The sequence below is a fragment of the Sycon ciliatum genome, chromosome 3 (assembly GCF_964019385.1).
Source record: "Sycon ciliatum chromosome 3, ocSycCili1.1, whole genome shotgun sequence".
Lineage (NCBI taxonomy): Eukaryota > Metazoa > Porifera > Calcarea > Leucosolenida > Sycettidae > Sycon > Sycon ciliatum.
The window spans coordinates 32,417,539-32,444,558 of NC_088645.1; the positions used below are offsets into that span (position 1 = coordinate 32,417,539).

Below are 27,020 nucleotides of genomic sequence, written 5' to 3' on the forward strand. Positions count from 1 at the left end.
TTGAGGGTCTGTGGAAAATCTTGAAAACACCGCCATTCCGGCAACAGGCTCTCAGCTGCACCAAATAAACAACTTTGCCAATATTTCGCCCATTGGCCATCATCAGGGCATTGAGGTAGGGGAGGCAAAAATACGAAATATAAAGACGAGTTATGCAGGCAGATGAATGTTCTAGAACTAACACATCATGGTGACACAATTGGCAAGGCCAGCAAACTTAACAATCATCACTTGTAAGGTGACCTAAACAGAACGAAAGATGAGAACTCACACATACACACAGACACAATTTGGCAAGAAGGCAAGACAACTAACACTAAAGTTTACAATCATCACCTGTAAGGTGACCTAAACAGAAGAAAGAGGACTAGTAAGACTATCACAGCACGTACAAGAACACTTCCAAGTGTGGGAATGCTAAAGGCGATCTATGTATATGACAGCGGTGTGTGTGCAAAGTATGTGTATGTGCTGTGTCAGGTGGTAAAGGTCTGTGGAAAATCACTGCATTTATTTTCTCAGTGACAAATGCACAGCAAGAGCGGTCTGTTTGCGTGCAGTGCTCGAATATACACACGGATTGGTTCATTCATTCCAGCTGGTCCGTATAGTTACCCGCACATGTGTTTTGGAGAAGTTTTGAGCAAAACACGCTCACAATTGATCCGAAGTCAAGTGCACGACGAAAACGAGCTGGGAAGTGCGCCCTGATTTCCCTCATGCAGCAACACGAGCTTCAGTGCCACCCGGACAGTAAATTTGAATACAGCAGCAAAAATATAATCTAGCTACTTGTCACTAATAGTAAGGGATTTCTTATGGCATTACCAGGCACAGTCAGGAAATTTGACTGCCCTGTTTAGCTTCAAGCTTCTCAGCAGATAAAGGATAATAGGTGGTGGATTCCTGAACTTTTTAATACGTAAAAGACAAAACGGTCTGCTGAAAGTACACTCCGGCAAGTCTCCCTACTGCCCTCGCGGAGGCCTTCATCACTACTGCCGTACTGGAACACACCGTGCTTACGTACTCCAGATATCAACTGGCGTGCAGTGTTTTATGAGAGTCAGGCTCATCGAAAGCGACCAATAGAGAGGGTAGTATGCAATAAGTACGGATGTCACCTCTCACATCATGTCTACTAATTACGCGTGAATGTCACGTGTGGAACATGACGTAAAAATGCTGGACTTTCAGCACATACAGGTAGATTCCTTCCTGCCTAAGAGCCATACACAATGTATCTACCACCTCGGTAACAGGGACAGCTGTAATGAAATCTGTATCACAGTAATATAGACCTGCTCATCCTCCTCAGAATTAGAGGCTGATGGAGTCAGCCGTAGGAAGTGTGGATATTTTATTACCCCTAGTCACTGTTCAGACAGCGTGTTGTACCTTTACTTTATTTTTACATGTAAACGGAGAATGAACATGGTCGGCCGCAGAGCGCAATGGTGGTGGTGGTCACAGGTGGTGAAGTGGACGCTTACATGTCGCCATCGCCATGCTCATGCGACCTTGACGGAACGTGCTGATTACGATTAGTTTCGTTGTCGGCTCGTGGTCTTGCTGGATGGCCACGATTTTGTTCCCTGGCCGCGCGTGAGGCTTCCTTGGTGCATCCGGAGGAACCACTGGAGAGAAAGAAAGAAAATGAGATATAAGTTGCCTAAATGAAGAAAAACTCGATGCTTTGTTACCAAGTTACGAAGAAATAGGTAAACGTTCCTCGTGCCAACAAGCACGGAAACAAACTCGCTTTTACCGAATAACAGCAAAACAAGTGCCATGTACATGCACATACGGTGGTGGACTTCCGCAACATTTTGAAGATCATGCAGTAATCTCGATAGACCAGTTATCAAACAAATCTGTCGATATAATATACATTGCTTCCTAGCTTTCGGCCACTTCACTATAATCCTACATCCGTCACCACCATGCGCTCTTAGCGGAACCAATGCACGAAGCATAAGCACACCAGCGCAGCAAGTACACTTTCGTCAACACGGCTTACTTATAATATTGAAGAGCGCCTCGACGTTGGTCTCGGACATTCTGCATGAGATTGTTGTTCTCCGGGCGAAATCCAGGAGTCGTAAATCTACGATGATCACGCTTGTCCGCGCAAAGAATACTCCGATTGTGCTGGAGTTTAGCGGCGTTCCGTCCTGAGACCACTGGACAGATTGATTCAGCGCCCAAGGCATTGTGGCGTAGGGACACGTCAGCCTCCTCGTCACGAGCGATGTCTCGTTTATGACTTTGTTGATGTTTCTCTTTCGGGTGTCTGTACCAAAACAGTTTGGAAAGTAAAATAATACACACACAAAACAGCAGTAATGAACAGGGAATAAAAGCAATTTTTCAGGCAAGTCACAGCCTTTTCCTGGGCAATGCTAAAGGTGTAAATGTTACTAGGCAGGCTCACATTCTCTGATGCAACTTGAATCAAATTTATCATCCCCACCATGAAGTATGCTTGGACCAAAATATGATAATTATATATTTAAAGGTCAGTATCTCGTGCGAACAGAGTCTGCCACGGTCGAACTTCACAAGCCATTGGCTGAACACATGAAACACCTTTTCACTTTCTAGCCTTATACATATACATATACATATACATAATATACATAATATACATGTACATCTCCAAGAGACCAGGCACACCGCATCTTTGTGTACGCGGCATTTACGGACGTCAGGCGCATGTCAGGCCATTGCCATACCTTGCTGTATTGTGACGAAGTAATCTACTCTGTCATAGTATTCTCGTCTATGCTTCTCCAGCAGCTCACAGGTGTACTGGCCGGCCATGCTTCTTGTCACGTTCCGCAGGACGTAGGTGGGGCTCCACTGGCTAGCGCTGGAGATAGGTGAGCTGTTGAAGAGCCATCGACGTAAGTGAGTAGCCCCGCCTGTCAGAGCAGGAGGAATATGATGCAGTCAAGAAACAAGGAATACACTCGCATGGAGAGCCACGGATGAAAGTATTTCAAAGAAAAGGACCACGGAACTACAAGTTCCGCTATAATGTCCAATTTAACCACCAGTTACATGAAAATCAGCTCTACAAACATTGCACGACACTGACCGACAGTGCTAATGTTCCACAACAAACTGCCAATCAGCTCTAGTACGTCTTGGAAACGCACTCCAACAGCGTTCCACAACTAAGGTTCTAAGAAAAGGACCGAGGAACTACAAGTTACGCTATAATGTCCACTATCACCACCAGTTACTTGACAATCAGCTCATGCGATCATGTCTTGGTTGCACGCACCTTTCCCTCCTATGGTATTCCTAGGAATACCATAGGAGGGAAAGGTGCGTGCAACCAAGACAAGCCCAAGCTGAAAGTCTTATCTGTGTTGAAGGACTTTGGCAGATGTACATACATGCATGTCGATGACGATACTTGCAAGACCATTGGACAATACGGTCCAACGACGATTCAAGGACGCAAAGCAACGAACAATCCAAGTTGTAAGGCTGTCGGAGTGCGCATCCATGGCGTGCTAGAGCTGGTTGGCAGATACATGTAGTTGTAGAACGTGCCGTGAAATGTGATCGTATGAGCTGATTGTCAAGTAACTGGTGGTGATAGTGGACATCATAGCGTAACTTGTAGTTCCTCGGTCCTTTTCTTTTCTGAAAATATATAGACTAGTAAAATACTTCACAGGTTCAGGCAATCTTGGAATTGCCAATCCATGCAGCAACACAAAGGGCAATACTGTTGAAGTACAAATGAACTGTACACAATGTATGAGACAGACCAGAGGGGATGAGACGGAACTACGCAGAAACTTTACCTGTAGAAAAGCAATCCAACACTAGGCTGGGTTGACCTTCAAAACCTCTCACGTTGCGAGGCCCCGGTGGAGAGATCTTTGGACGTATCGCCTGCAGACATTGTTGCTGTTCCTGCGGTTGAATAGATTTGCGCAACAATAATGTCATCAAAAGCGCGAGGTAATTCAGCCAAATGTCGCACAAGTGAACTCTCACATTCATGTACATTCACAGCAGGAATTATGTTCAGGTATCATGCACTCACTTGCTATGTTCACTCGATGTTCCAGTAAAGACAAATTAGTCATCTCATAACCAAAATACACAACCACTGCCGTCCTAAGGTTTACTGTGGTACATTGAAATTCAATAATTAAATAGCTCTGTGCCGTGTCCAGAAATTCATTCCCTTGTCTGTTTCTAAAGCCTAACGGATTTGGGGCCTCCCGCAATAATGAAGCTACTGAACGAGATGCGATGGGAATTAAATTCTGCCAGTCGCTAAAAAATAAACTCTCTGGAAAACGTCACGCGATAGAGCCATCACATAATTCACAGACTCACCTGCTGACCCGATGTGACCACTAGACACTCGCATCTTGTCCAAAACAGTGTTCGCAGTTCATTCACTCCCCGACAGCGATATTCGCCACTGTGAGTACTGGCTTGCAGGTTCAGAACCTCCAATCTGAAAGCGTACACGAGTCGAAACAAAACAGGACGTACAAATTGTAGCGGTCAGATCCTTCGAATAACCTATACGACCATCCTATGACCCATCCAGCCAGCTTTTCAGAGAGGGAACTTTCCCCGATACTGAAAACTAAATTACTCGATTCGAATTAGTATTAAATTGCTTTCTCAGAGCGCTTTCGGCATAAAAAGTGAATGCACTTGTTTACACAATCAGATTGGCTAATCGTTGGGTGGTCCGTAAACATTTTAGAATACAGAATGCACAGCATGTGGCTTTGTTCGTCAAATTTCCTTATTCCAATGGTGATCCATGCCCAGGAAAAATATCTCCTCAGCAAAAAAACACTTACATTTGTAAGTCACCATCGTGCCTGACTTTTCTCCTGATTGTCATGCCGGATGCTGTTAGTGCTGACGTGTTGGTAATGGACTGGCCGTCCTTGGAGAAGGTAGCAACTGTAGACCAGCCGCACTTCATGTGCCATGATGTGCCGGACACTTTACAAGTCTTGGCACATTGGTTGTCGCACTGCGGCAAAAGAACTGTATTCATAGGGGAGTGCAGAAAGGAAACGCAACGTACATCAATATGTTAGACATAAAATTGCAATAGCATTATAGAAAAGAGCAAGCGTCATAATTATTTCTCACAATCAAAACTTCTGCCGCTAGGGTTTATCGGGTGTTAGCGGCCGTCGTGAGTTTTCTTCGGGAACGGATACGATAATTTATTTTTATTATTTTATTTTATCAAAACTTCTAACAATTGACCATCCAAATGTGCAGCCTTTTCATCACAATAGAATACACTGGAAAAGAAGCAGAAAAGGCAAAAATATATTATAGATATAGACCAGAGATGTGATGACAGTATCTCGAAGAATAGGAGCCAGAGAAACGGGGCAAAAAGCCTACAGCTTACACACGAGGGAAAGGGATGAGTGTGAAGGAACAAGACAAGAATATGATTTGACTTGTGAGCAGTGGTGTCGAACACTACACCATTTGGTTTCTGGTTACGTTTCTTTGCGCTGTTTCTATTACATCCCTGCTGTATGATAGCATGCCTTTGTTCCTGTCAGTCCCCCCAACTACATACAATGCTCTATATTTTTACCAATTTTGCAGTGCATTTCCATTCATTATATCTATTTTGGGGAACTGAGTGTTGCTTCCTACATGGGAGCTCGCGGTTTTCCTGCCGACTTGAATTCTCACTTCACTGACTCACGACTGCCTTCCACAGCACAGAAGAATTCCATCGAACCGTCCACTCCCTTTATTTTGCGCGTAAAAGTGGCATACGATCCACACAATGCTCTTGATGTTACTGGTGACCTGTTATTCTGTGATACACATTTCGGGGACCACTCATTCTGTGGGGAGTCATTCGGGCCACCAGTTTTCTTTGAACGCTCTCCATTTCTCTCTTTTACTCGCTCTTCGCCCCCGCCCCTTGAGTCTTTCTCTCACTCGCATTCCTTCTCTTCTTACCCCTATATCGCTCTTGCTTTTTCTGCCTCTCTATCTATCTCTCCCACCCATCTTTGTAGATACTCATCCAGTCCACCAATATCCGTTCACTGAGCCTCCTTGCTCTCATAATTCTACACCCGGCTGACCCAACGCATACGTGCACATGCATTACAGCTTCGCTAAGACACTTACATGAACTTGCTTCAGGTGCGAACAGTGCGTTCATTTGGAGCAAGGCGATACAGATCAGTATCAGGTGTCTACCTACATGTATATCCTTCATGATACTTCAGTAGGTGATAGTATCGAGTAGCCAATCAGTACCACTCGGCACTTTTCTCCATTCCGTTGGGAGTGTTGGACACACAGTCTATCCCTCACTGCAAACGTTAACAGGGACGACGCTTTCAGTCTTGCAAGACCATTGAATACTATCAGACAAGGTGCAATATGTATGAAGGCAGCGGGGCCAGCTCGGCAACCTCACAGCAGGTAAAGATTGCGATAGCCTGTGAACCGTGATTGTGTTTGTCTAAGACCTTAATCCAATCACGGCGATTTGATCAACTCTTCTTCCACAGGTGCAGAAAGTAAACAGGCCCAATTCATGTTGAATCGTGCAACACCAACAGGAGATACAGCCGTTAGTCTGCTCACCTCTACAGAGTAGAGCCAAGAACACGCAGTTTCATGCCAAACCGCATAGGTTAGGTCAATCTATACTGTATGGCATGGGACATTAATTTGCTTGCCCTTCATCCCATTGCTGCTCCAATTCTCTCCGGCAGTGGTATTGTCTACACTATATCCTTGCCGCGTGGGTGGCCCACAGCTTGGGGGCATCTTCCCCTTGACTCATTAGCAAGCCGGGGCACGTTTACGAAGCGTGGAGATGATCTAGTCCTTCTAGGCTCAGCAGTGATCTTGACATGCGGGCATCTTCAAGTGACAATCGTTTGACACCCTCCCCAGCTCCATGTCAATGCTAGCACGAGATCTCTCAGACTGTCTCACGATGTTTCCTCACCAACATCACTGGGTGCCGTGGAGGCTGTACTTGAACGCTAGATACCCGTGCACCAAATGTTTAGCTCCCTCGGTATTAGACTGTTTTCACATCCAGATTAGCTCCCTCCCTCCATTTTAGCTCATTTTCTTCCTGTTGAAGTTGCGCTTCTGTTTATGTTGGCCATACAAGAGGCTTAGGTATACTGAAAAGAACGAGAAAAGGAGAAAGAACGATGGATAAAAACATTTTCAGGAAATCAGATTGATCATGAGTTGCCAGGACCGGTGGATATGCCAAGGGATGTTCGTGAGTCATGTCTTGCACGTTAAATCGTATCCCAATTAGAAGGCAAAAATCTGGACTACAAAACTGACTGCGAACGCCAGGTGTGGAATGCCAAGTGTGGAGTGAGCGTCCTTCGCTTTGGCAACAGATGCTTTAGTACTAGTTCCAATATCATGCAATTGGTGCCTGTTTTCTCGTGCCTTGTGTTCGATGGTAACATTGAGTTTGGAATGAATGCCATCGTACGAATTCATGATGCCACGCAGTGCTCAGCTCGACATGTGCTGTCGTTGCTCAACATCTGTTGATGTTGGGTATAGGATGAGCTGAAGCCTTGACTTTTCCAGCTTGTGTAGACCCTCCAGACCTTTGACAATACGATGTAGGGACACCAGGTACGATGTCGGTTATAATTTGCACCAGTTGCTTGAAACGATTGAGAGACTAGGGCATAATAATGTGATCGAACTGTTTCCTCGATTACGCAAAAAAGCTTTTCAGAAGAAAACATCTATCGCAGGTGGATGCCTGCCATCAAAACACAAATGTGGCAAATGGGATTTTGGCCTTTGGCCTCTGGTTGGTGGATCTGACCTATCCTCCCCCACCGTTTAGGAGCCGCATCTGACGCCTGATCATGGGGTGGTGGCGTCCCACGGAAGCGGAAAGGTGGTTCTTGACCAGGGAGTTGTACGACTACTTGTTCATGACCTACCCAGTACGCGAACCCGTCGAATTTTTTATTTTATTTTTTTACATAACACAAATTAATCACGCGCCCCTCGGTTTTTTTAACGCAGAGCGCCGAGAAAAGTGCAACACGAAGCTAGCATAAAAGGGATCAGGCGCATTCTGTTCCATGCAAGCACAGCAGTTTGTATTGCGTGTTCCACACTCAAGATTCAGTGGAATGAAATCGGTCCCTGCTAGGCTTGCTCGCTTCGCGCAATCATCAGGAGACATCTCAAGGCTGTTGTTGCTCGAGTAGAAACGGATTTAGTCAACTGGACCTTGTTTATTGGAAAGTTCCGGGGCACTGATCTTTTCGCATCCCAATTGAGCACTGTTACTTGTTTTCAAGGTTATTCTGTTGTGGGTTCAACATTTTTTACCGCCAACGTACCCCTACAGCGAGAAAAATCATAATGTCATACTAGTACTGTTTTCAGAGAAGAGAGTTTAATAAACAAGCGATCGTGGCGAGCAAAACCAAGATAAAGTTAAACTCTCCGATTTTTGTTCACCTGGAAATAGACTGGAGATTCCGAAACCCAACCAAGTAGAAATGGTTATTAACTAGTGCTGATAGAGACAAGAAATATCCCTCTGTTCACCATCAGTCATACTTGCCTAAGCCCTCCTCACGACGCGGAAAAAGTGAAGTAAATTATCTTGTTCGTTCCAGAAGGGAACTCAGGACGGCTGCTAACACCCTATAACCCTATAAATCTAGCGGCAGATGCAGTGCCTAACCGTAGGGCTGAGGGGATAAGTGTCATATCCACTGGCACAAGTGCATTCAGAGCTCAAGTATCAAATTTATATTCCGGGGGCCCTATTGCTTATCGAAAGAAAAAATAATGATGCTTAATTCTAGGTGTTCGGCGAATGGCTATACAGTGCACTCCATGTATATTGACGTTGTTGGTTTGACAGCATGAACAAGGTGTTCTGTACTAGTATTGGATTATGTAATACCATAGTGTACTATAATGTACGGATGGACATAAGAGGGGAACCATGTGTCCTTTACTACTGTAAGTGACTTTTGTGACTAGTTACTAGTTACATGTAGATCCGGGACAGAAGGTGATCGCACTCAATTCACCCAGCATCATGTCAATGAGGGAAACATAGTCATGTCAAGTGTTCTCGTATATGCTAGAAGTTGAACAAGTCGCCAGAGTTTCGCGTTGACAACAATGGTCTGGCAATTCAAGTCTGACTGTTTCTTTGTAATATTGATAATCAAGGTTAACACCTGGCATTTTCGGCACATGCACCATACAGCAGTACTCCCTGCGCGAAAGAGCTTTGGCCTGGACAGATTGAACAGGCGACTCTTGGGCCTTTTATAGACCGTATTGTGCCCATTTTTCCTCTTGACCTCATGGGTATCTAGACAACACAGATCCGCAATCACTTACTGGAGGAAGTCGATTGGTTAGCAGCAGGTGACGACTCAACAAAGCACATTGAGCCTAGAATAAGAAAAATAATCCTCATATTTAGAAGATGAAAAGGCGACGAGGAGACAATAACTTTATTAATGCGATTAATAGTATAAGTGAAGCGGACATTACAAAATGATGAATGAGAATACATGTATCTAAAATGGTTGTTCCTAATCGATTTTCTTGAGACTATCATCAGGGAAAAATCGTCTCACAATAGAGGCTATACGGAAAACAAACTACTTATAGGTTATAGGATAGTGGGGAGTATACAAGGTGAGGTGTGAAGAAAAAAAAAACTAAAGTGGGAGAGAAGACGAAAGAAATTAGAAGAAAAGATGTGAGAGTGTTCAGACGGTGTGAGCTACTACAAAAGGTGAGTGAAATGAAGGCGTGGAAGCAGGTGACTGTGATAGAGTGAGGAAGTGTGAGGTGTAGGTGTATGCGAATGTATGTGTGTGAATGCTAGGTGAAGAGTCTCAATTTTGTGACATTTTCTTTCTGAATGCATAGATTAGGATTGTGTTTACGGATGAAAACAGCTTCTAATACCTTAAGTTCACGAAACCTACGAGCACGGCACAAAACAGTGAAGCATGAATCGTCATACACTGAGCGGCATTGGCTACTAGACAAGAGGTGTTTTTTAATTGCTGACCCTTTCGTTGTGCTCTCACCTTCAGTCCGGTCATCTTCATCTTGGTTGTCCAACTCACTCTCTTCATCACTGCTCACACCTTCTTCATCCTCTTCCTCTTCCATCCCGTCCTCTGCACCCGACGACAATCCCACGCTACTGCTCACTGCCAGTCCATGTCCGGTTGTAGATGCCATTACCAGCGCACGAGTCATGCTCCTTGTTACTGGTCTCCGTACCTGTGCTTGTCCATTTCCTACAGTCTCACGTAACTGTGCACTTGCAGTGGGTTCACCCGCTGCTGTAATAGTGTGGTTCTGTTGTGCAACTGGCACCTGTTTGCGGGGACGGCCTCGCCCAGGTCGCTGGGCTTTGGCTGCATCTGACAAAAGGTACAATGGTACATGTAGTTTGACGCGTGCGTTCAGGTGCTGAAGGGTTCTTCCTACATATCGGCTATCACAATGCCGACATTCAAAATGATAGATTACATGGCTAATTAGTTGGGTAGGAAGAACATCCTTCTTCACCGTGAACGCACGGGCCGTAGTGAAGACAGTTGTCAATGCTGTGGCAAAATAGGTTTGTCTGACCACAGTCCTCACGGCGCGGGCCACATCCAGCGAAATTTGACCTTTCCATGGAAGTCGTAAAAATACACGACATGGGTCAGGTCCAAACTCAGGCTCGGCAACCTGAATATCAGGTTCACTAAACAGCTTACTGAGGAGCTGAACAGGATATCCATTCCGAACGAATACCTTCTTCAGGAAACAAAGCTCTTGCTGAAGCTTATCAGGCGAGCAAATCCGCCTAGCGCGCATGATCAAATTTCGTACGAGATTAGTTTTGTATAAAGTCGAGCAATAGGAGTCGTAGACAATGTATTGCCCGGTGAACGTTGGTTTTCGATATACTGAAGTTGAAACAGCCATCTCCGTTTTCTCGACTAACACATCGAGAAAAGACAAACGGTTTGACTGCTCATGTTCACATGTAAATTTCAGAGCGGGATGTAGGTTGTTGAGCATACCAAGAAACTCATTCGATTGTTCCAGATTACGGAAATGCGTGAACGAATCATCTACGAATCTAACATATAAGCTTGGCCACATCGCACTTGGAATCTTCGATTCATAAAACCCGACAAACACATTGGCCAGAACTGGACCTAATGGTGAACCCATGGCCACCCCGTCAATTTGGCGGTACATGGTGTCATCAAAAGAAAATTCAACATCAGTTGTCATCATCTGCATTAGTCTGCGGAACGCAGTTTCGGACATCCAGGGAGAATCGAACTGTTTACTGTACTCTTTATCGTGGTACAGAGCATTAGCGCAAATGTCAATTGTCTCCATCACGGGCACATTGGTGAACAAGCTTACAACGTCGAAGGAGCACATGTGGGAAGAAGACGGTACTGGCTGCTCACGCAGGATATCGATGAATTGGAAAGTGTCTTTTACATTGTGTTTGCAATAGTACTTAGCCACTGGTGTAATCATATCGCACAACCATTTCGAAACTGTATATTGAGGTGAACCACACATTGAAAGTATTGGGCGAAGGGGACAATCCTTCTTATGGATTTTCGGCAATCCATAAAGTCTGGGCCGTGTTGAACCAATCGGTTTAATTCGTAAGTACTCATATTTAGATATTTCCTCTGCATTCCGCAGCTTCCGCAAGTACTTGATGATATCAGATTCTATAGCAATTGTACGGTCGTGTATCTGTACAGGGCCTAACTTAACAAACTTCGACCGATCATCAAGGATAGTAGCCATCTTCGTGTGGTATTGTTCTTTAGTGATTATAACAGTGGCTCTACCTTTGTCCGGTCTCGTGATAATAATGTCTTTCCGTGCTCTGAGATCTCGGAGGGCTTTCAAGTGCTCTCGAGACAAAGAGAAAGATTTACGGTCTGGTTGTTGTGTGGCATGCTCTTCAGCTATCGATCTCAGCTTGGCAGCACAAAGTGACTTCTGAGTATCCGAACAAGGTCTGAATTCAGATAATTTATTGTAAAGTAGTTCAAATTCCATTAAAGTCACTTCAGGTTTCAGCGAAGTAGGAGGAACTCCGTAATCAATGCCCCTACACAAGAGATCTTTCTCTATGTTGCTAAGTTCTACATTGGCGATGTTGATGATGGTGCTATGGTCAATGGTGAAGGAGCCGAACCGTTTCTTACGAAGCCAGTCAAAATTCTTACGATATTTTGTAATCAGGCGAACTTGTTGGTTAGCGTCGTTCTGAGACAGAAGGTTCGAGAAACGTAAGAAGTCCAACGGCGAGAGAAAGGAACGAGCCAGAGCGTATAGATGTCTGAACTGGGATTTGACTTTGCTAAGAGTGTCCTTACTACGGCTAATATCGTCTTTGATAAAAACCCGTTCCAGCTTGAGTGAATGATAAGCTTTTGCCTTGTGAACGCGGTTTTGTATAGACTGAGGGCAAACACCATACTCTAAACATTGTGTGAGGAATGTAAGGTTATGTGCAATACTACGGCAAACAAAGCGCTTCCTAATAATTGCGTTCAGGCAATCAACCTGAGTAGCAGAATATCTCCTTTTGAAGTAAATGAAAAGGCGACGAGGAGACAATAACTTTATTAATGCGATTAATAGTATAAGTGAAGCGGACATTACAAAATGATGAATGAGAATACATGTATCTAAAATGGTTGTTCCTAATCGATTTTCTTGAGACTATCATCAGGGAAAAATCGTCTCACAATAGAGGCTATACGGAAAACAAACTACTTATAGGTTATAGGATAGTGGGGAGTATACAAGGTGAGGTGTGAAGAAAAAAAAAAAACTAAAGTGGGAGAGAAGACGAAAGAAATTAGAAGAAAAGATGTGAGAGTGTTCAGACGGTGTGAGCTACTACAAAAGGTGAGTGAAATGAAGGCGTGGAAGCAGGTGACTGTGATAGAGTGAGGAAGTGTGAGGTGTAGGTGTATGCGAATGTATGTGTGTGAATGCTAGGTGAAGAGTCTCAATTTTGTGACATTTTCTTTCTGAATGCATAGATTAGGATTGTGTTTACGGATGAAAACAGCTTCTAATACCTTAAGTTCACGAAACCTACGAGCACGGCACAAAACAGTGAAGCATGAATCGTCATACACTGAGCGGCATTGGCTACTAGACAAGAGGTGTTTTTTAATTGCTGACCCTTTCGTTGTGCTCTCACCTTCAGTCCGGTCATCTTCATCTTGGTTGTCCAACTCACTCTCTTCATCACTGCTCACACCTTCTTCATCCTCTTCCTCTTCCATCCCGTCCTCTGCACCCGACGACAATCCCACGCTACTGCTCACTGCCAGTCCATGTCCGGTTGTAGATGCCATTACCAGCGCACGAGTCATGCTCCTTGTTACTGGTCTCCGTACCTGTGCTTGTCCATTTCCTACAGTCTCACGTAACTGTGCACTTGCAGTGGGTTCACCCGCTGCTGTAATAGTGTGGTTCTGTTGTGCAACTGGCACCTGTTTGCGGGGACGGCCTCGCCCAGGTCGCTGGGCTTTGGCTGCATCTGACAAAAGGTACAATGGTACATGTAGTTTGACGCGTGCGTTCAGGTGCTGAAGGGTTCTTCCTACATATCGGCTATCACAATGCCGACATTCAAAATGATAGATTACATGGCTAATTAGTTGGGTAGGAAGAACATCCTTCTTCACCGTGAACGCACGGGCCGTAGTGAAGACAGTTGTCAATGCTGTGGCAAAATAGGTTTGTCTGACCACAGTCCTCACGGCGCGGGCCACATCCAGCGAAATTTGACCTTTCCATGGAAGTCGTAAAAATACACGACATGGGTCAGGTCCAAACTCAGGCTCGGCAACCTGAATATCAGGTTCACTAAACAGCTTACTGAGGAGCTGAACAGGATATCCATTCCGAACGAATACCTTCTTCAGGAAACAAAGCTCTTGCTGAAGCTTATCAGGCGAGCAAATCCGCCTAGCGCGCATGATCAAATTTCGTACGAGATTAGTTTTGTATAAAGTCGAGCAATAGGAGTCGTAGACAATGTATTGCCCGGTGAACGTTGGTTTTCGATATACTGAAGTTGAAACAGCCATCTCCGTTTTCTCGACTAACACATCGAGAAAAGACAAACGGTTTGACTGCTCATGTTCACATGTAAATTTCAGAGCGGGATGTAGGTTGTTGAGCATACCAAGAAACTCATTCGATTGTTCCAGATTACGGAAATGCGTGAACGAATCATCTACGAATCTAACATATAAGCTTGGCCACATCGCACTTGGAATCTTCGATTCATAAAACCCGACAAACACATTGGCCAGAACTGGACCTAATGGTGAACCCATGGCCACCCCGTCAATTTGGCGGTACATGGTGTCATCAAAAGAAAATTCAACATCAGTTGTCATCATCTGCATTAGTCTGCGGAACGCAGTTTCGGACATCCAGGGAGAATCGAACTGTTTACTGTACTCTTTATCGTGGTACAGAGCATTAGCGCAAATGTCAATTGTCTCCATCACGGGCACATTGGTGAACAAGCTTACAACGTCGAAGGAGCACATGTGGGAAGAAGACGGTACTGGCTGCTCACGCAGGATATCGATGAATTGGAAAGTGTCTTTTACATTGTGTTTGCAATAGTACTTAGCCACTGGTGTAATCATATCGCACAACCATTTCGAAACTGTATATTGAGGTGAACCACACATTGAAAGTATTGGGCGAAGGGGACAATCCTTCTTATGGATTTTCGGCAATCCATAAAGTCTGGGCCGTGTTGAACCAATCGGTTTAATTCGTAAGTACTCATATTTAGATATTTCCTCTGCATTCCGCAGCTTCCGCAAGTACTTGATGATATCAGATTCTATAGCAATTGTACGGTCGTGTATCTGTACAGGGCCTAACTTAACAAACTTCGACCGATCATCAAGGATAGTAGCCATCTTCGTGTGGTATTGTTCTTTAGTGATTATAACAGTGGCTCTACCTTTGTCCGGTCTCGTGATAATAATGTCTTTCCGTGCTCTGAGATCTCGGAGGGCTTTCAAGTGCTCTCGAGACAAAGAGAAAGATTTACGGTCTGGTTGTTGTGTGGCATGCTCTTCAGCTATCGATCTCAGCTTGGCAGCACAAAGTGACTTCTGAGTATCCGAACAAGGTCTGAATTCAGATAATTTATTGTAAAGTAGTTCAAATTCCATTAAAGTCACTTCAGGTTTCAGCGAAGTAGGAGGAACTCCGTAATCAATGCCCCTACACAAGAGATCTTTCTCTATGTTGCTAAGTTCTACATTGGCGATGTTGATGATGGTGCTATGGTCAATGGTGAAGGAGCCGAACCGTTTCTTACGAAGCCAGTCAAAATTCTTACGATATTTTGTAATCAGGCGAACTTGTTGGTTAGCGTCGTTCTGAGACAGAAGGTTCGAGAAACGCAAGAAGTCCAACGGCGAGAGAAAGGAACGAGCCAGAGCGTATAGATGTCTGAACTGGGATTTGACTTTGCTAAGAGTGTCCTTACTACGGCTAATATCGTCTTTGATAAAAACCCGTTCCAGCTTGAGTGAATGATAAGCTTTTGCCTTGTGAACGCGGTTTTGTATAGACTGAGGGCAAACACCATACTCTAAACATTGTGTGAGGAATGTAAGGTTATGTGCAATACTACGGCAAACAAAGCGCTTCCTAATAATTGCGTTCAGGCAATCAACCTGAGTAGCAGAATATCTCCTTTTGAAGTAAATGAAAAGGCGACGAGGAGACAATAACTTTATTAATGCGATTAATAGTATAAGTGAAGCGGACATTACAAAATGATGAATGAGAATACATGTATCTAAAATGGTTGTTCCTAATCGATTTTCTTGAGACTATCATCAGGGAAAAATCGTCTCACAATAGAGGCTATACGGAAAACAAACTACTTATAGGTTATAGGATAGTGGGGAGTATACAAGGTGAGGTGTGAAGAAAAAAAAAAACTAAAGTGGGAGAGAAGACGAAAGAAATTAGAAGAAAAGATGTGAGAGTGTTCAGACGGTGTGAGCTACTACAAAAGGTGAGTGAAATGAAGGCGTGGAAGCAGGTGACTGTGATAGAGTGAGGAAGTGTGAGGTGTAGGTGTATGCGAATGTATGTGTGTGAATGCTAGGTGAAGAGTCTCAAGGTATTAGAAGCTGTTTTCATCCGTAAACACAATCCTAATCTATGCATTCAGAAAGAAAATGTCACAAAATTGAGACTCTTCACCTAGCATTCACACACATACATTCGCATACACCTACACCTCACACTTCCTCACTCTATCACAGTCACCTGCTTCCACGCCTTCATTTCACTCACCTTTTGTAGTAGCTCACACCGTCTGAACACTCTCACATCTTTTCTTCTAATTTCTTTCGTCTTCTCTCCCACTTTAGTTTTTTTTTTTTTCTTCACACCTCACCTTGTATACTCCCCACTATCCTATAACCTATAAGTAGTTTGTTTTCCGTATAGCCTCTATTGTGAGACGATTTTTCCCTGATGATAGTCTCAAGAAAATCGATTAGGAACAACCATTTTAGATACATGTATTCTCATTCATCATTTTGTAATGTCCGCTTCACTTATACTATTAATCGCATTAATATTTAGAAGAACACCTGACTATTAGTATCGCGAGTCTTTATCTTTGCCAGCACACGATGAGATTCCATTTATGCCCACAAAGTTTGGAAAGGAGCAGAGACACGCCGGGGACCAGTTCAAACTTCAGAATAGCTGCATAAAAGAAAGAAAAGGAGTCAAACCTGGTTGGTACCAAACTTCTTTCTCTGGATGCAAGTAAAGTTTCACCATCACCACCATTTGCCTTGCATGCAGTCATTTTATTTCATGATGATGAGAACCCACCACCTCATCATTAGGCGGACGCCATACTAAACACATAGTAGATTCTTGACATACAATTTATCTTTTTCCGCATTCAGATATTTTCAGGATAAACTTTCAACCCAGAATCAGTCCATTTCCGTGACAGTTTTCCTACATGTTCTTAAACTCCATGGGTCCCGCTGACAACAACCAGATACCGGTACACGCACCAGCGCTAGAACTAGAGTACCCTGTCGTTGTGCGCCATTCATTTGATTGACTGCACAGTACGTGCCCTATCATGTACTGTCGTGGACATGGAAATTCGGTCGCACGTCTAGCGGCCCAGGGAGCTGGCCATGCAGCCGTGGTCCATGGCGGTCGGGGCATTTATGCGCTGCAGCTCGCTGGTCGCATCGGATCAACATGTGCACTGCATGCAGCGTTCTGTACGCGCTGAGGGCGCCGGCCCCGGTCAATCGACTGGATTTCCATGTCCACGACAGTAGATTGAAGTACTCGTATTCCGGATAGCTACTGTATATCATGCCTCTTCGAACTGCAATGTTGTATTTTGACAGTAACCTGTCAATATTGGCCAGTACCCAGAGAAAAAGACTGTCAAACTGGCTGATCTTTTCCCGGTAGAGCAGATGGTGGTAAGATTGCATGTCGCTTTCTGTGTGCCACAATCCGCGAGGACTGTTGCATCTCCGCTTAGTCCTTGAGCGGGGATTGTAGAAAATGTTCTCTGGTCTGGACCTTCGTAGCACACCACAAGCGACCGGGGTTGATTTTTGAGGGTCTGTGGAAATTCTTGAAAACACCGCCATTCCGGCAACAGGCTCTCAGCTGCACCAAATAAACAACTTTGCCAATATTTCGCCCATTGGGCATCATCAGGGCATTGAGGTAGGGGAGGCAAAAATACGAAATATAAAGACGAGTTATGCAGGCAGATGAATGTTCTAGAACTAACACATCATGGTGACACAATTGGCAAGGCCAGCAAACTTAACAATCATCACTTGTAAGGTGACCTAAACAGAACGAAAGATGAGAACTCACACATACACACAGACACAATTTGGCAAGAAGGCAAGACAACTAACACTAAAGTTTACAATCATCACCTGTAAGGTGACCTAAACAGAAGAAAGAGGACTAGTAAGACTATCACAGCACGTACAAGAACACTTCCAAGTGTGGGAATGCTAAAGGCGATCTATGTATATGACAGCGGTGTGTGTGCAAAGTATGTGTATGTGCTGTGTCAGGTGGTAAAGGTCTGTGGAAAATCACTGCATTTATTTTCTCAGTGACAAATGCACAGCAAGAGCGGTCTGTTTGCGTGCAGTGCTCGAATATACACACGGATTGGTTCATTCATTCCAGCTGGTCCGTATAGTTACCCGCACATGTGTTTTGGAGAAGTTTTGAGCAAAACACGCTCACAATTGATCCGAAGTCAAGTGCACGACGAAAACGAGCTGGGAAGTGCGCCCTGATTTCCCTCATGCAGCAACACGAGCTTCAGTGCCACCCGGACAGTAAATTTGAATACAGCAGCAAAAATATAATCTAGCTACTTGTCACTAATAGTAAGGGATTTCTTATGGCATTACCAGGCACAGTCAGGAAAATTGACTGCCCTGTTTAGCTTCAAGCTTCTCAGCAGATAAAGGATAATAGGTGGTGGATTCCTGAACTTTTTAATACGTAAAAGACAAAACGGTCTGCTGAAAGTACACTCCGGCAAGTCTCCCTACTGCCCTCGCGGAGGCCTTCATCACTACTGCCGTACTGGAACACACCGTGCTTACGTACTCCAGATATCAACTGGCGTGCAGTGTTTTATGAGAGTCAGGCTCATCGAAAGCGACCAATAGAGAGGGTAGTATGCAATAAGTACGGATGTCACCTCTCACATCATGTCTACTAATTACGCGTGAATGTCACGTGTGGAACATGACGTAAAAATGCTGGACTTTCAGCACATACAGGTAGATTCCTTCCTGCCTAAGAGCCATACACAATGTATCTACCACCTCGGTAACAGGGACAGCTGTAATGAAATCTGTATCACAGTAATATAGACCTGCTCATCCTCCTCAGAATTAGAGGCTGATGGAGTCAGCCGTAGGAAGTGTGGATATTTTATTACCCCTAGTCACTGTTCAGACAGCGTGTTGTACCTTTACTTTATTTTTACATGTAAACGGAGAATGAACATGGTCGGCCGCAGAGCGCAATGGTGGTGGTGGTCACAGGTGGTGAAGTGGACGCTTACATGTACATGTACATGTATAACTAGAACAGTAAGCTTGAACGTGTATCTTAAAAGTTTTAAAAGCAACCTGCATGCTACCAACCAGTACGGTCAGAGTCATGATAAAGGAGGAATGTAGGGTTCTGGAGAAGAAGGGAGGAAAAATATATTCTCTTCTTGCTACACGAAATCAAACAAACATGTTTCATAAAGTCTATAGAACCATGAATAGCAAGGTTTGAGGTAAAATCTAAGCGCAATCTTAAGTATGCCAACTATTCAAATCTTCCAGGACCTCTTTCCTTTCAGTCAATAAGAAAAAATAACGTTCCACAGGAAACAGACTCCTGACAGAACATAATTATAAAAGTACAATCCATGCTTGTTCACCCTGAAAACTAGAAGGGTCAACATGAATATTATGGATCAATTGAGGAATTTGGATAGGGATATTTTGTCAATACAATTTGCACACACTTACAGTTTGAAGAATTCATGCCTACGTTCATAGCAACCCACAAGGATAGTGTTTAGATACGGATGTTGGCCTTTACACAAGATAAAGAAGTATAATCTAAAATTAAATTATACTGTGAGCAAACAGCCATACCTCAAATTGCATTGCTTTCTACACTATACTCAAATGTCTTTTGTTCAGTCAACCTTTCGGTCTACGAACAGCATCAGAAACGAGGACATGTATGGGAGTCTGGAGCTGACTTCTGACGGCGTCAAGTCGTGCTTGGGGTCGGCTCTGCTCTGCTCGAGCCTCTCGACCAGGTGGTTCACCGCCAGGCTCATACGACCGTGACGGGATGTGCTTTGGAAGATAAGTTTGGCTTTTGGCTCGCGGTCTTGCTCGATGTTCACGATTTTATAACCTGGCCGCGCTTCAGGCTTACTTGGTGCTTCCGGAAGAACGGCTGGAGAAAAAAAGAAACACAATTCCATGTACAGTGCTGACAACTGAAATCCGACCCCCTTGCCGGGGCGCCGCGCCGCCAAGGGGGTCGGATTTCAGTTGTCAGCACTGTACATGTAGATGTGAATGAGCTAAATGATGAAAATAGTTGATGTTTTGCTGCCAGGTTACGCAAAGAAATATGGTGAAACCTTGAGCGGCCTCACGATCACTGAGCTAACATTGCCTGTACTGAATAACAGCAGAACAAAGGTAACATACAAATGAGGCGGTAGCCTTCGGGCGACATTGTAAATACCAGTAATCTCGATTGGCCAGTAACCAAACGAATCTGCAAACTATAAAATATTGCGACTGAGCTTTCCCCCATATACTAGTACCCATTTACTATTATCCTCCACACGTCGCCACCATGCGCTCTTAGCGGAACCAATGCACGAAGCACAAGCACACCAGCATAGCAAAGACACTTTCGTGAACGCGTCTCATTTATGATATTGAAGAACCCCTGGACGTTGGTCTCTGATGGTCTGCATAAGATTGTTGTTCTCTTGGCGAAATCCAGGAGTCATAAATCCACGATGAGCACACTCCTTCGCGAAATCAATACTCCGATTGTGCTGCAGTTTAGCCGCGATCCCTTCTGATACCACCGTGCTACTGTACGGATTGACTCTGTGCCAAAGAATCTCGTGCAAACAGAGTCTTCCACTGTCACATGTCAACATCATGGCTGACAACGTGAAACACCTTTTGAGTTTCCCGCCTTATACATCTCTAATTAGCTAAGAGTCCAGGAGCACTGCACCTTTGCGCAGCTGGCATTTTCGGATGTCAGGCCCATGTCAGGCCATTGCCATACCTTGCTGTATTGTGACGAAGTAATCAACTCTGTCATAGTATTCTCGTTTATGCTTCTCCAGCAGCTCACACCTGTACTGGCCGGCCATGGTTCTCGTCACGTTCCGCAGAACGTAGGTGTTGCTCCACGGGTTAGCGTTTGGGATAAGTGTGCCATTGGAGAGCCATCGACGAAAGTGTGTAGCACCGCCTTTCAGTGCAATGGGTAGCAAGAATACGACACGGGAAAGAAGCAAAGAAGGATTTTCATGCACCTCCAGTAAAGAACAAAGAAATATTTACATGTACCTCCAGGATGCTATTTTGATCTCCAGTGGCTTTGATTTACGTGAACATCCAATAATCAAATTTTATTCACTGGTTTTGAGGGAAAATACAATAATTTACAGAATTTTCAATCTAGAAAACAAACATAAGAAAGGAATAAAAATATAATGTACACGGGAGAAACACTAGAGATTCAAGCGAACTCAGCTGGAGCTGTACCTTTTGAAAAGCAATCCAGCACTAGGCTGGGCTGACCTTCGATGCCTCTCACATTGCGCGGCCCCGGCGGATAGATCTTCGGCCGTGTCGCCGCCAGACATTGTTGGTGTTCCTGCGGTTGTGCACGTACATTGTATTGCATGAATTTGTTAACCTCATGCTTTTCATTATTGTCATGAAAACCATGAGGTACTTGAGCAGTATTAAATTTCGTGAGCTCGAACACTCATTTACCATAACAAGAGAGATCTAAAATCATGAACTCGTTTTGTTAGGTTCGTTCGATATTATCCGGTACAGACAAATTGTAGCCACCCCGTAACCGAAACAACCACTACAACCGTCTTGGGTCTTACCTCTTCCTGTATCACACTGCAATTGCATAGTTGGGTGACATTTTCTTTTTGGTTTGTCGTAAAGCCTCAGACCGTCAGAAATCAAGCCATTAAGGGATGCGGTGGGATACTCCCAATTCAATTCGGCTAAAAGCCGCGAAGCCTCTTAGAACGAAATCATATGGGTATATTACTCGTCTGTTGCCTAGGCTCACCTGTTGTTGCGCTGTAACTACTAGGCACTCGCATTTTGTCCAGACCTTGGTTCGAAGTTCATCCACCCCCTGACAGCGATACTCGCCGCTGTGGTAAATTGCTTGCACGTCCAGTATCTCCAGTCTGAAAGATGCAACCAAAGAGACGCACGATTCGGAAACTACCTTTGTTAATAGTGCAAGCTGCATGGAATCCGAGAATAGGGTTATTCCATTCGAAGTGAGCTAAGTCCAGACTGCACGGTCTGATGATGTTGGTTGGTCATTGTTCCCGTTCTATACTGCAATTAATATCACCTAATTAAATACAGTACGAAAGTTTGGTAGCGGACTCCGCGATAAATAAGGAAGTTGTTTCTCCTGCACTGGATCCAGCGCTAGAGTGGCATAAAACAACTTCTTTGCATGATAATACTGCATAAAATTGTAAGTGAATAAGAAAACAACTTACACCTGCAAGTCACCGTCGTGCCTGACTTTCCTCCTGATTGTCATGCTGGATGCTGTTAGTGCTGAGGTGTTGGCGATGGACTGGCCGTCCTTGGAGAAGGTAGCAAATCTAGCCCAGCCGCACCTCATGTGCCATGACGTGCCTGACGCTTTACAGGTCTTGGCACATTGGTTGTCGCATTGGGGCAGAATAACTGCATTCACAGGGTCACATACATGTAGACAATAAGAATGGTGGGTTCACTTAATCGAAAGAAACACACATCGACAAATATACATGTAAATTGGAGGAGCTTCGGCGACCTCCAATTGGAGTTCTAAGAGCCTCCTTGTAGCATCCAGGACCACAGACGACCAAAACTAAAGATGCTCTCAACCACTTACATGATCTTGAATGGTTGGAAATAGGAAACGCTGCAGAGATGCATATCAAAGCCAGTAGGATTACAATGCACATATTGCAAGTGAATTCCCACAAATCAGCATGCAATCCTCTCAGAGAAAAAAACGTTGGTGGAATTGTAGTGGTGAACAAACCCGCCCGAGAGCTTCGGAAAAGCAAACCAACACGCTAAAGGCAGACGCTAAAGAAAGAACAAATCAAACCGTGGTAAGAATAAGTAGAGCAACATCTCCTTTCCGCTAGAACATTTAAGAACTTTCACCAGTGCCGGAGCTAGTGAGGTGGATAGTTCATGCGTCAGGCAAGGATGGCGTAAACATACTGGTAATGGAAATGACCACAATATAATTCAAGGACTGATGATAACGAAAGTTTAAGTAGCGCCTACAAAAACCATACAAGTATAATGTATATGTTGGCGCGCCTGGTTTTGATGAAGCCGAGACCCAAGGTCGGCAGAGCATCCCTGATCACGCCACCACTCCCCTTATTCCTGGCTCACACATGACGGGTGTACGTGGCTCTAGTAAAAAATATAAAAAAACTCACAGTCGTGTCAATTGCAGGTCGTGGTACAATAGCTCCACCTCAGTTATAGTGTGGTTGCAAGCACATGCAGACATGTTCCAGGATACGGCGGGGCGGTATGGTCTGATCCATACCCAGATGTAGCTGAATGTAATGTATTCACAGAACACCTGCGTACTACCCATCCTGGACATATTCTGAAGTGTGATTCCCCGCTTGATATTTCTAGTTGAGCTCATGCTCAACTTGACACACGGAATAATAATTAAAATACATACTACACTGGGAGAGAGTTGCGGTTGATCTCGACAGTGCTCGTGACACCTAGAACAGGTGCAGAGCCACACACTTCAAAGAAGGAACTAAAAGCGCTTCTGCTGTAGCTCTGAAAGTTCACGGTTAAACGCTCATCAGATAGCAAGTGATGATCGGTTAAAGCTTAGAGTCCCAGAAGAAACGCTTTGGATCCTTCTTCCAGGTGTGTGTACTATGACAGGCCCGGTGGTGGCGATTTGCCTGGTATTTTCCTGCTTCCTTGAGCTGCTTGTCTTCTTAGACCTGACTCGGATAATGACACTCACTGTACCTTTTTTTAGCCAGGTACGAAGCGACTAAGCCAGGAGTACTTTCAGCATTTCCAAGGGAAGCTTTAGGTTTGACTCCTTTGGGGAATGGATTGACTTCTACTCTGAGAGGGTGATGTGTGTTTGCACGTGAATTCCCTGGTATCTTTCAAATTCTCACGACACCTCTTTCATTCAATCGCTCAACGGCGTATGTTGACTAAACGATATAGCTCTGTGTCGTGCATTGTGCATTGCTCACGGAATTACGAGAGCAAACGTAATGGAGTATTCTGTACTTGACACTTAGTCGCCGGACAATGGGAGCAAGATAGGGACATGCTTTGTGAGACAAAACGGGCGCTAGGTCCTATCCGGTGGTTCTGAAACTGTAAAGAAATCGTCTTTGCTTGCCTGGCGTAACATAACATACCGAAGCTGCTTACAATATTGATGCGGCACTTTCAGATCCGAAAAGACTGGAGAAATAATGTGATTTCACAATGTCGGTCCGAAACGGTAGTAATGATCCTAACGCCAACCCAAGCGTAAGGATGAAGGTAATAATTATACACATGTACATGTAACGAGAGATCCTCCCCAGAACACATCCTACACACGTAATTTTCACTCTTGAAATGAAACCAACACAAATTTGGCATCGCAACATGACCCGATACTTGTACACGAACTGCCATCGGGTTATCATCATTGTAGTAACATTATTCAGTATATGGATATGAAATCGGCTGTGTTCCACGGATCAGAGCGTGTTGAAAGTGGCAAAGCTACACGAGAATCCTGTTGTGCATGAGCATAAACCAGTGCAACAGATTTCAGACTTTCAGCCCCTTGCTTCCATCACGTCATTGATCTCTGGCAGTTTGGAGTTCGCGAAAGCTGTGCAAAAATAAAAAAAATTCCTGCCTAGCCTAGCTGGTGGACTAGGATGCAGGAACACAAACAAGGTGATAAGACATAAAGGAAATGAAAATTGACCGAGCACCCCAAGGGATGTGATTACCTTTAGGGCTGCGATTGTCCCAGAGATTATTCAAGTCATCGTTATCCTCCCAACTGTTTTGCCCGATAATGAAATGAAAAATTCTTCGTTAGATGAAAATAACTTCCGATCATGCCGCTGCGGAGAAAGCCTTCATTCAGGGTACAGATACGGGATCAGGGACCGGTCAGCGAGACGTGTGACATTTTGTTACCAGCTGTCTCGAGGTGAATTCTCACTACTGACCCCGCCACTGAATGTCACGGAAAAACTGTGATCTGTGGACGCGACATCATTTCTCTTGGTGGCCCAGTTATGGATGTAAATCCTGATTGTACTGGCCTAACTTCTTCATGCACGTTCAAGCTCGTCAAGGATGAGTACTACGCGCACATGCTGGTGCAATACAAGACAGGAAGACTCGAGAATGTTTGTTGGAGGTGTGGAAAGAGAGAAGGTCTGTCCTGCAAGGACCGAGTAAAGGTGGAGAACAACATGATTACTGCACACAGTGGCGTCTACATCCACGCGCTAGACACAATCAGACTTCTACCAGTCAAGACAATGATAGTTCTGAAGACACAAGCTGAATTCTTCCTACCACGGAGGTGCCAACATAATTTGACATACAAGTGTAGTATCCCTGACTGTCAGTAATAACCCAGCCAAATCTCTACCAGTAGTCACATAATTCAGGGCTCACAGTTGCGTAGAAAAGCGTCGATTGGATGGGGGCGGTTCACGTGCTCCAAAATGTCAGCTTGGCCCATCAGCAGTCAGCATTTCGTCGCATTTTTGCTCGAAGTAGGGGTGTTTGAAGGAGTTAGCAGCACTTCAGCCAGGTTCTACGAAGCTGGGACTTGGCCCAGGCACAGATGACAGGTGTTCCAAAAGATTTACTGAAACAAATTTTCATTACTCACACGGGTATGCCAGAGCATATGCGTAAACTTCGTGAGATATAGTACAGCATTCGAAAGGAGTATCCAAAAACGTCTCTGTAAATTTCTTTGCCAGGGTCTCCTGAAATTTTTGAGCCATAGATTGTCCAAATCGACCAAGGGGGAGATGCTCTGTACTGATTTTAGTAACTCCGAGTCCCAGCGGCGCGCAACCGCTTGCGCGAAAATGTGTGAAGATCAAACAACAAGAAAAACGCATGCATGCAGCAGAACAGCAACGCGTGCCGTCGAAGAGAAAATCATTGTGCACAGATTGTTCAGTGTTCTCTCCTCAGTTCGCCCGCGGCGTTGGTTGCTGTGCTTTCATTCTCGCTGGAGTTCTTGTGGCAGCGCATTTCGCCATCATGGAGGAACTGGCACCATGGGAAACCGGGTCTTCAGTGGCCCTCGACAAACGCCCGGTGGATTTGCAGGTCCCGTTCACCTCCATCCGATCACCAGCTCCGTGTGGTATCATCATGTTCTCGGCGTTACCTGCCTGGCGAGCTCTGACTCGTTTGTTTGTCTTCTTACCTGTGGAATCATCACGATCGCTCATTGTAGCAGCAGCTTTTGGTCGAACATGGCATGTTGTATTTACTGGGACTACTAGTAGCACAGGTTGCGTTTCGCCTTCTCCTCCAAAATATCGCGAACATCGGCTCTAAAACTACGAGAACAGGCTACAAGTACAAGTACAACTCTGGTTCTTTCTCTGTTCTGTTCTGTTTTGGATGCGTGGGATGTACACGATCGGTACTCTCCCGGGGTCACGCGACTTACGTGCACCAAACCCGCCCTCGCACGACGCTTTTGTCGATACTGCATGCCTACTGTGAGCCCTCACATTGTAGTTCACAGCTACATTCTATCTAAGTGCTTCTCCCGCGCAACCACTTAGGACTAGATAGCCCTGCTTGCAAGACCGGTACGAGACTCTGTAGTGCCTCATACGCCATTCCGCATCCCCGGGCTCTTAAGCTGCTCTTCTTTGAATAGCGTGTTTCCCGGCATCCTTCCCACCCAATAACGAGCCCTACAAGTAAGATTCCTTTCGCTACACAATTTTAGATGTCATTCCTGTTGCCCCACCCGTT

At 44.7% G+C, this 27,020-nt stretch overlaps 2 protein-coding genes across 3 annotated transcripts; both read right to left on the reverse strand.

Moving 5' to 3' along the window:
• Positions 1-59: 59 nt before the first annotated feature.
• LOC135811985 (uncharacterized) lies at positions 60-9,497 on the reverse strand. 2 transcript variants are annotated; one of them, XM_065325271.1, is made up of 7 exons: positions 9,415-9,497; positions 4,848-5,040; positions 4,366-4,489; positions 3,822-3,933; positions 2,736-2,924; positions 2,021-2,293; positions 60-1,637 (listed from the first exon to the last, which is right to left on the reverse strand). In XM_065325271.1, the coding sequence occupies exons 1-7, from the start codon at positions 9,491-9,493 to the stop codon at positions 1,468-1,470; spliced, it is 1,140 nt and encodes a 379-aa protein (XP_065181343.1). In that variant the 5' UTR covers positions 9,494-9,497; the 3' UTR covers positions 60-1,467. The 2 variants fall into 2 exon arrangements, with proteins under 2 accessions (XP_065181343.1, XP_065181342.1); XM_065325270.1 differs by lacking the exon at positions 9,415-9,497 and adding an exon at positions 6,166-6,577.
• A 9,120-nt stretch (positions 9,498-18,617) lies between these two features.
• Positions 18,618-23,124, reverse strand: LOC135812683 (uncharacterized). The gene is made up of 6 exons (XM_065325956.1): positions 22,870-23,124; positions 22,487-22,679; positions 22,036-22,159; positions 21,486-21,597; positions 21,001-21,189; positions 18,618-20,139 (listed from the first exon to the last, which is right to left on the reverse strand). Exons 1-6 carry the CDS (start codon positions 22,940-22,942, stop codon positions 19,871-19,873), a joined length of 960 nt encoding a protein of 319 aa, XP_065182028.1. The 5' UTR covers positions 22,943-23,124; the 3' UTR covers positions 18,618-19,870.
• Between the last annotated feature and the right edge of the window lie 3,896 nt (positions 23,125-27,020).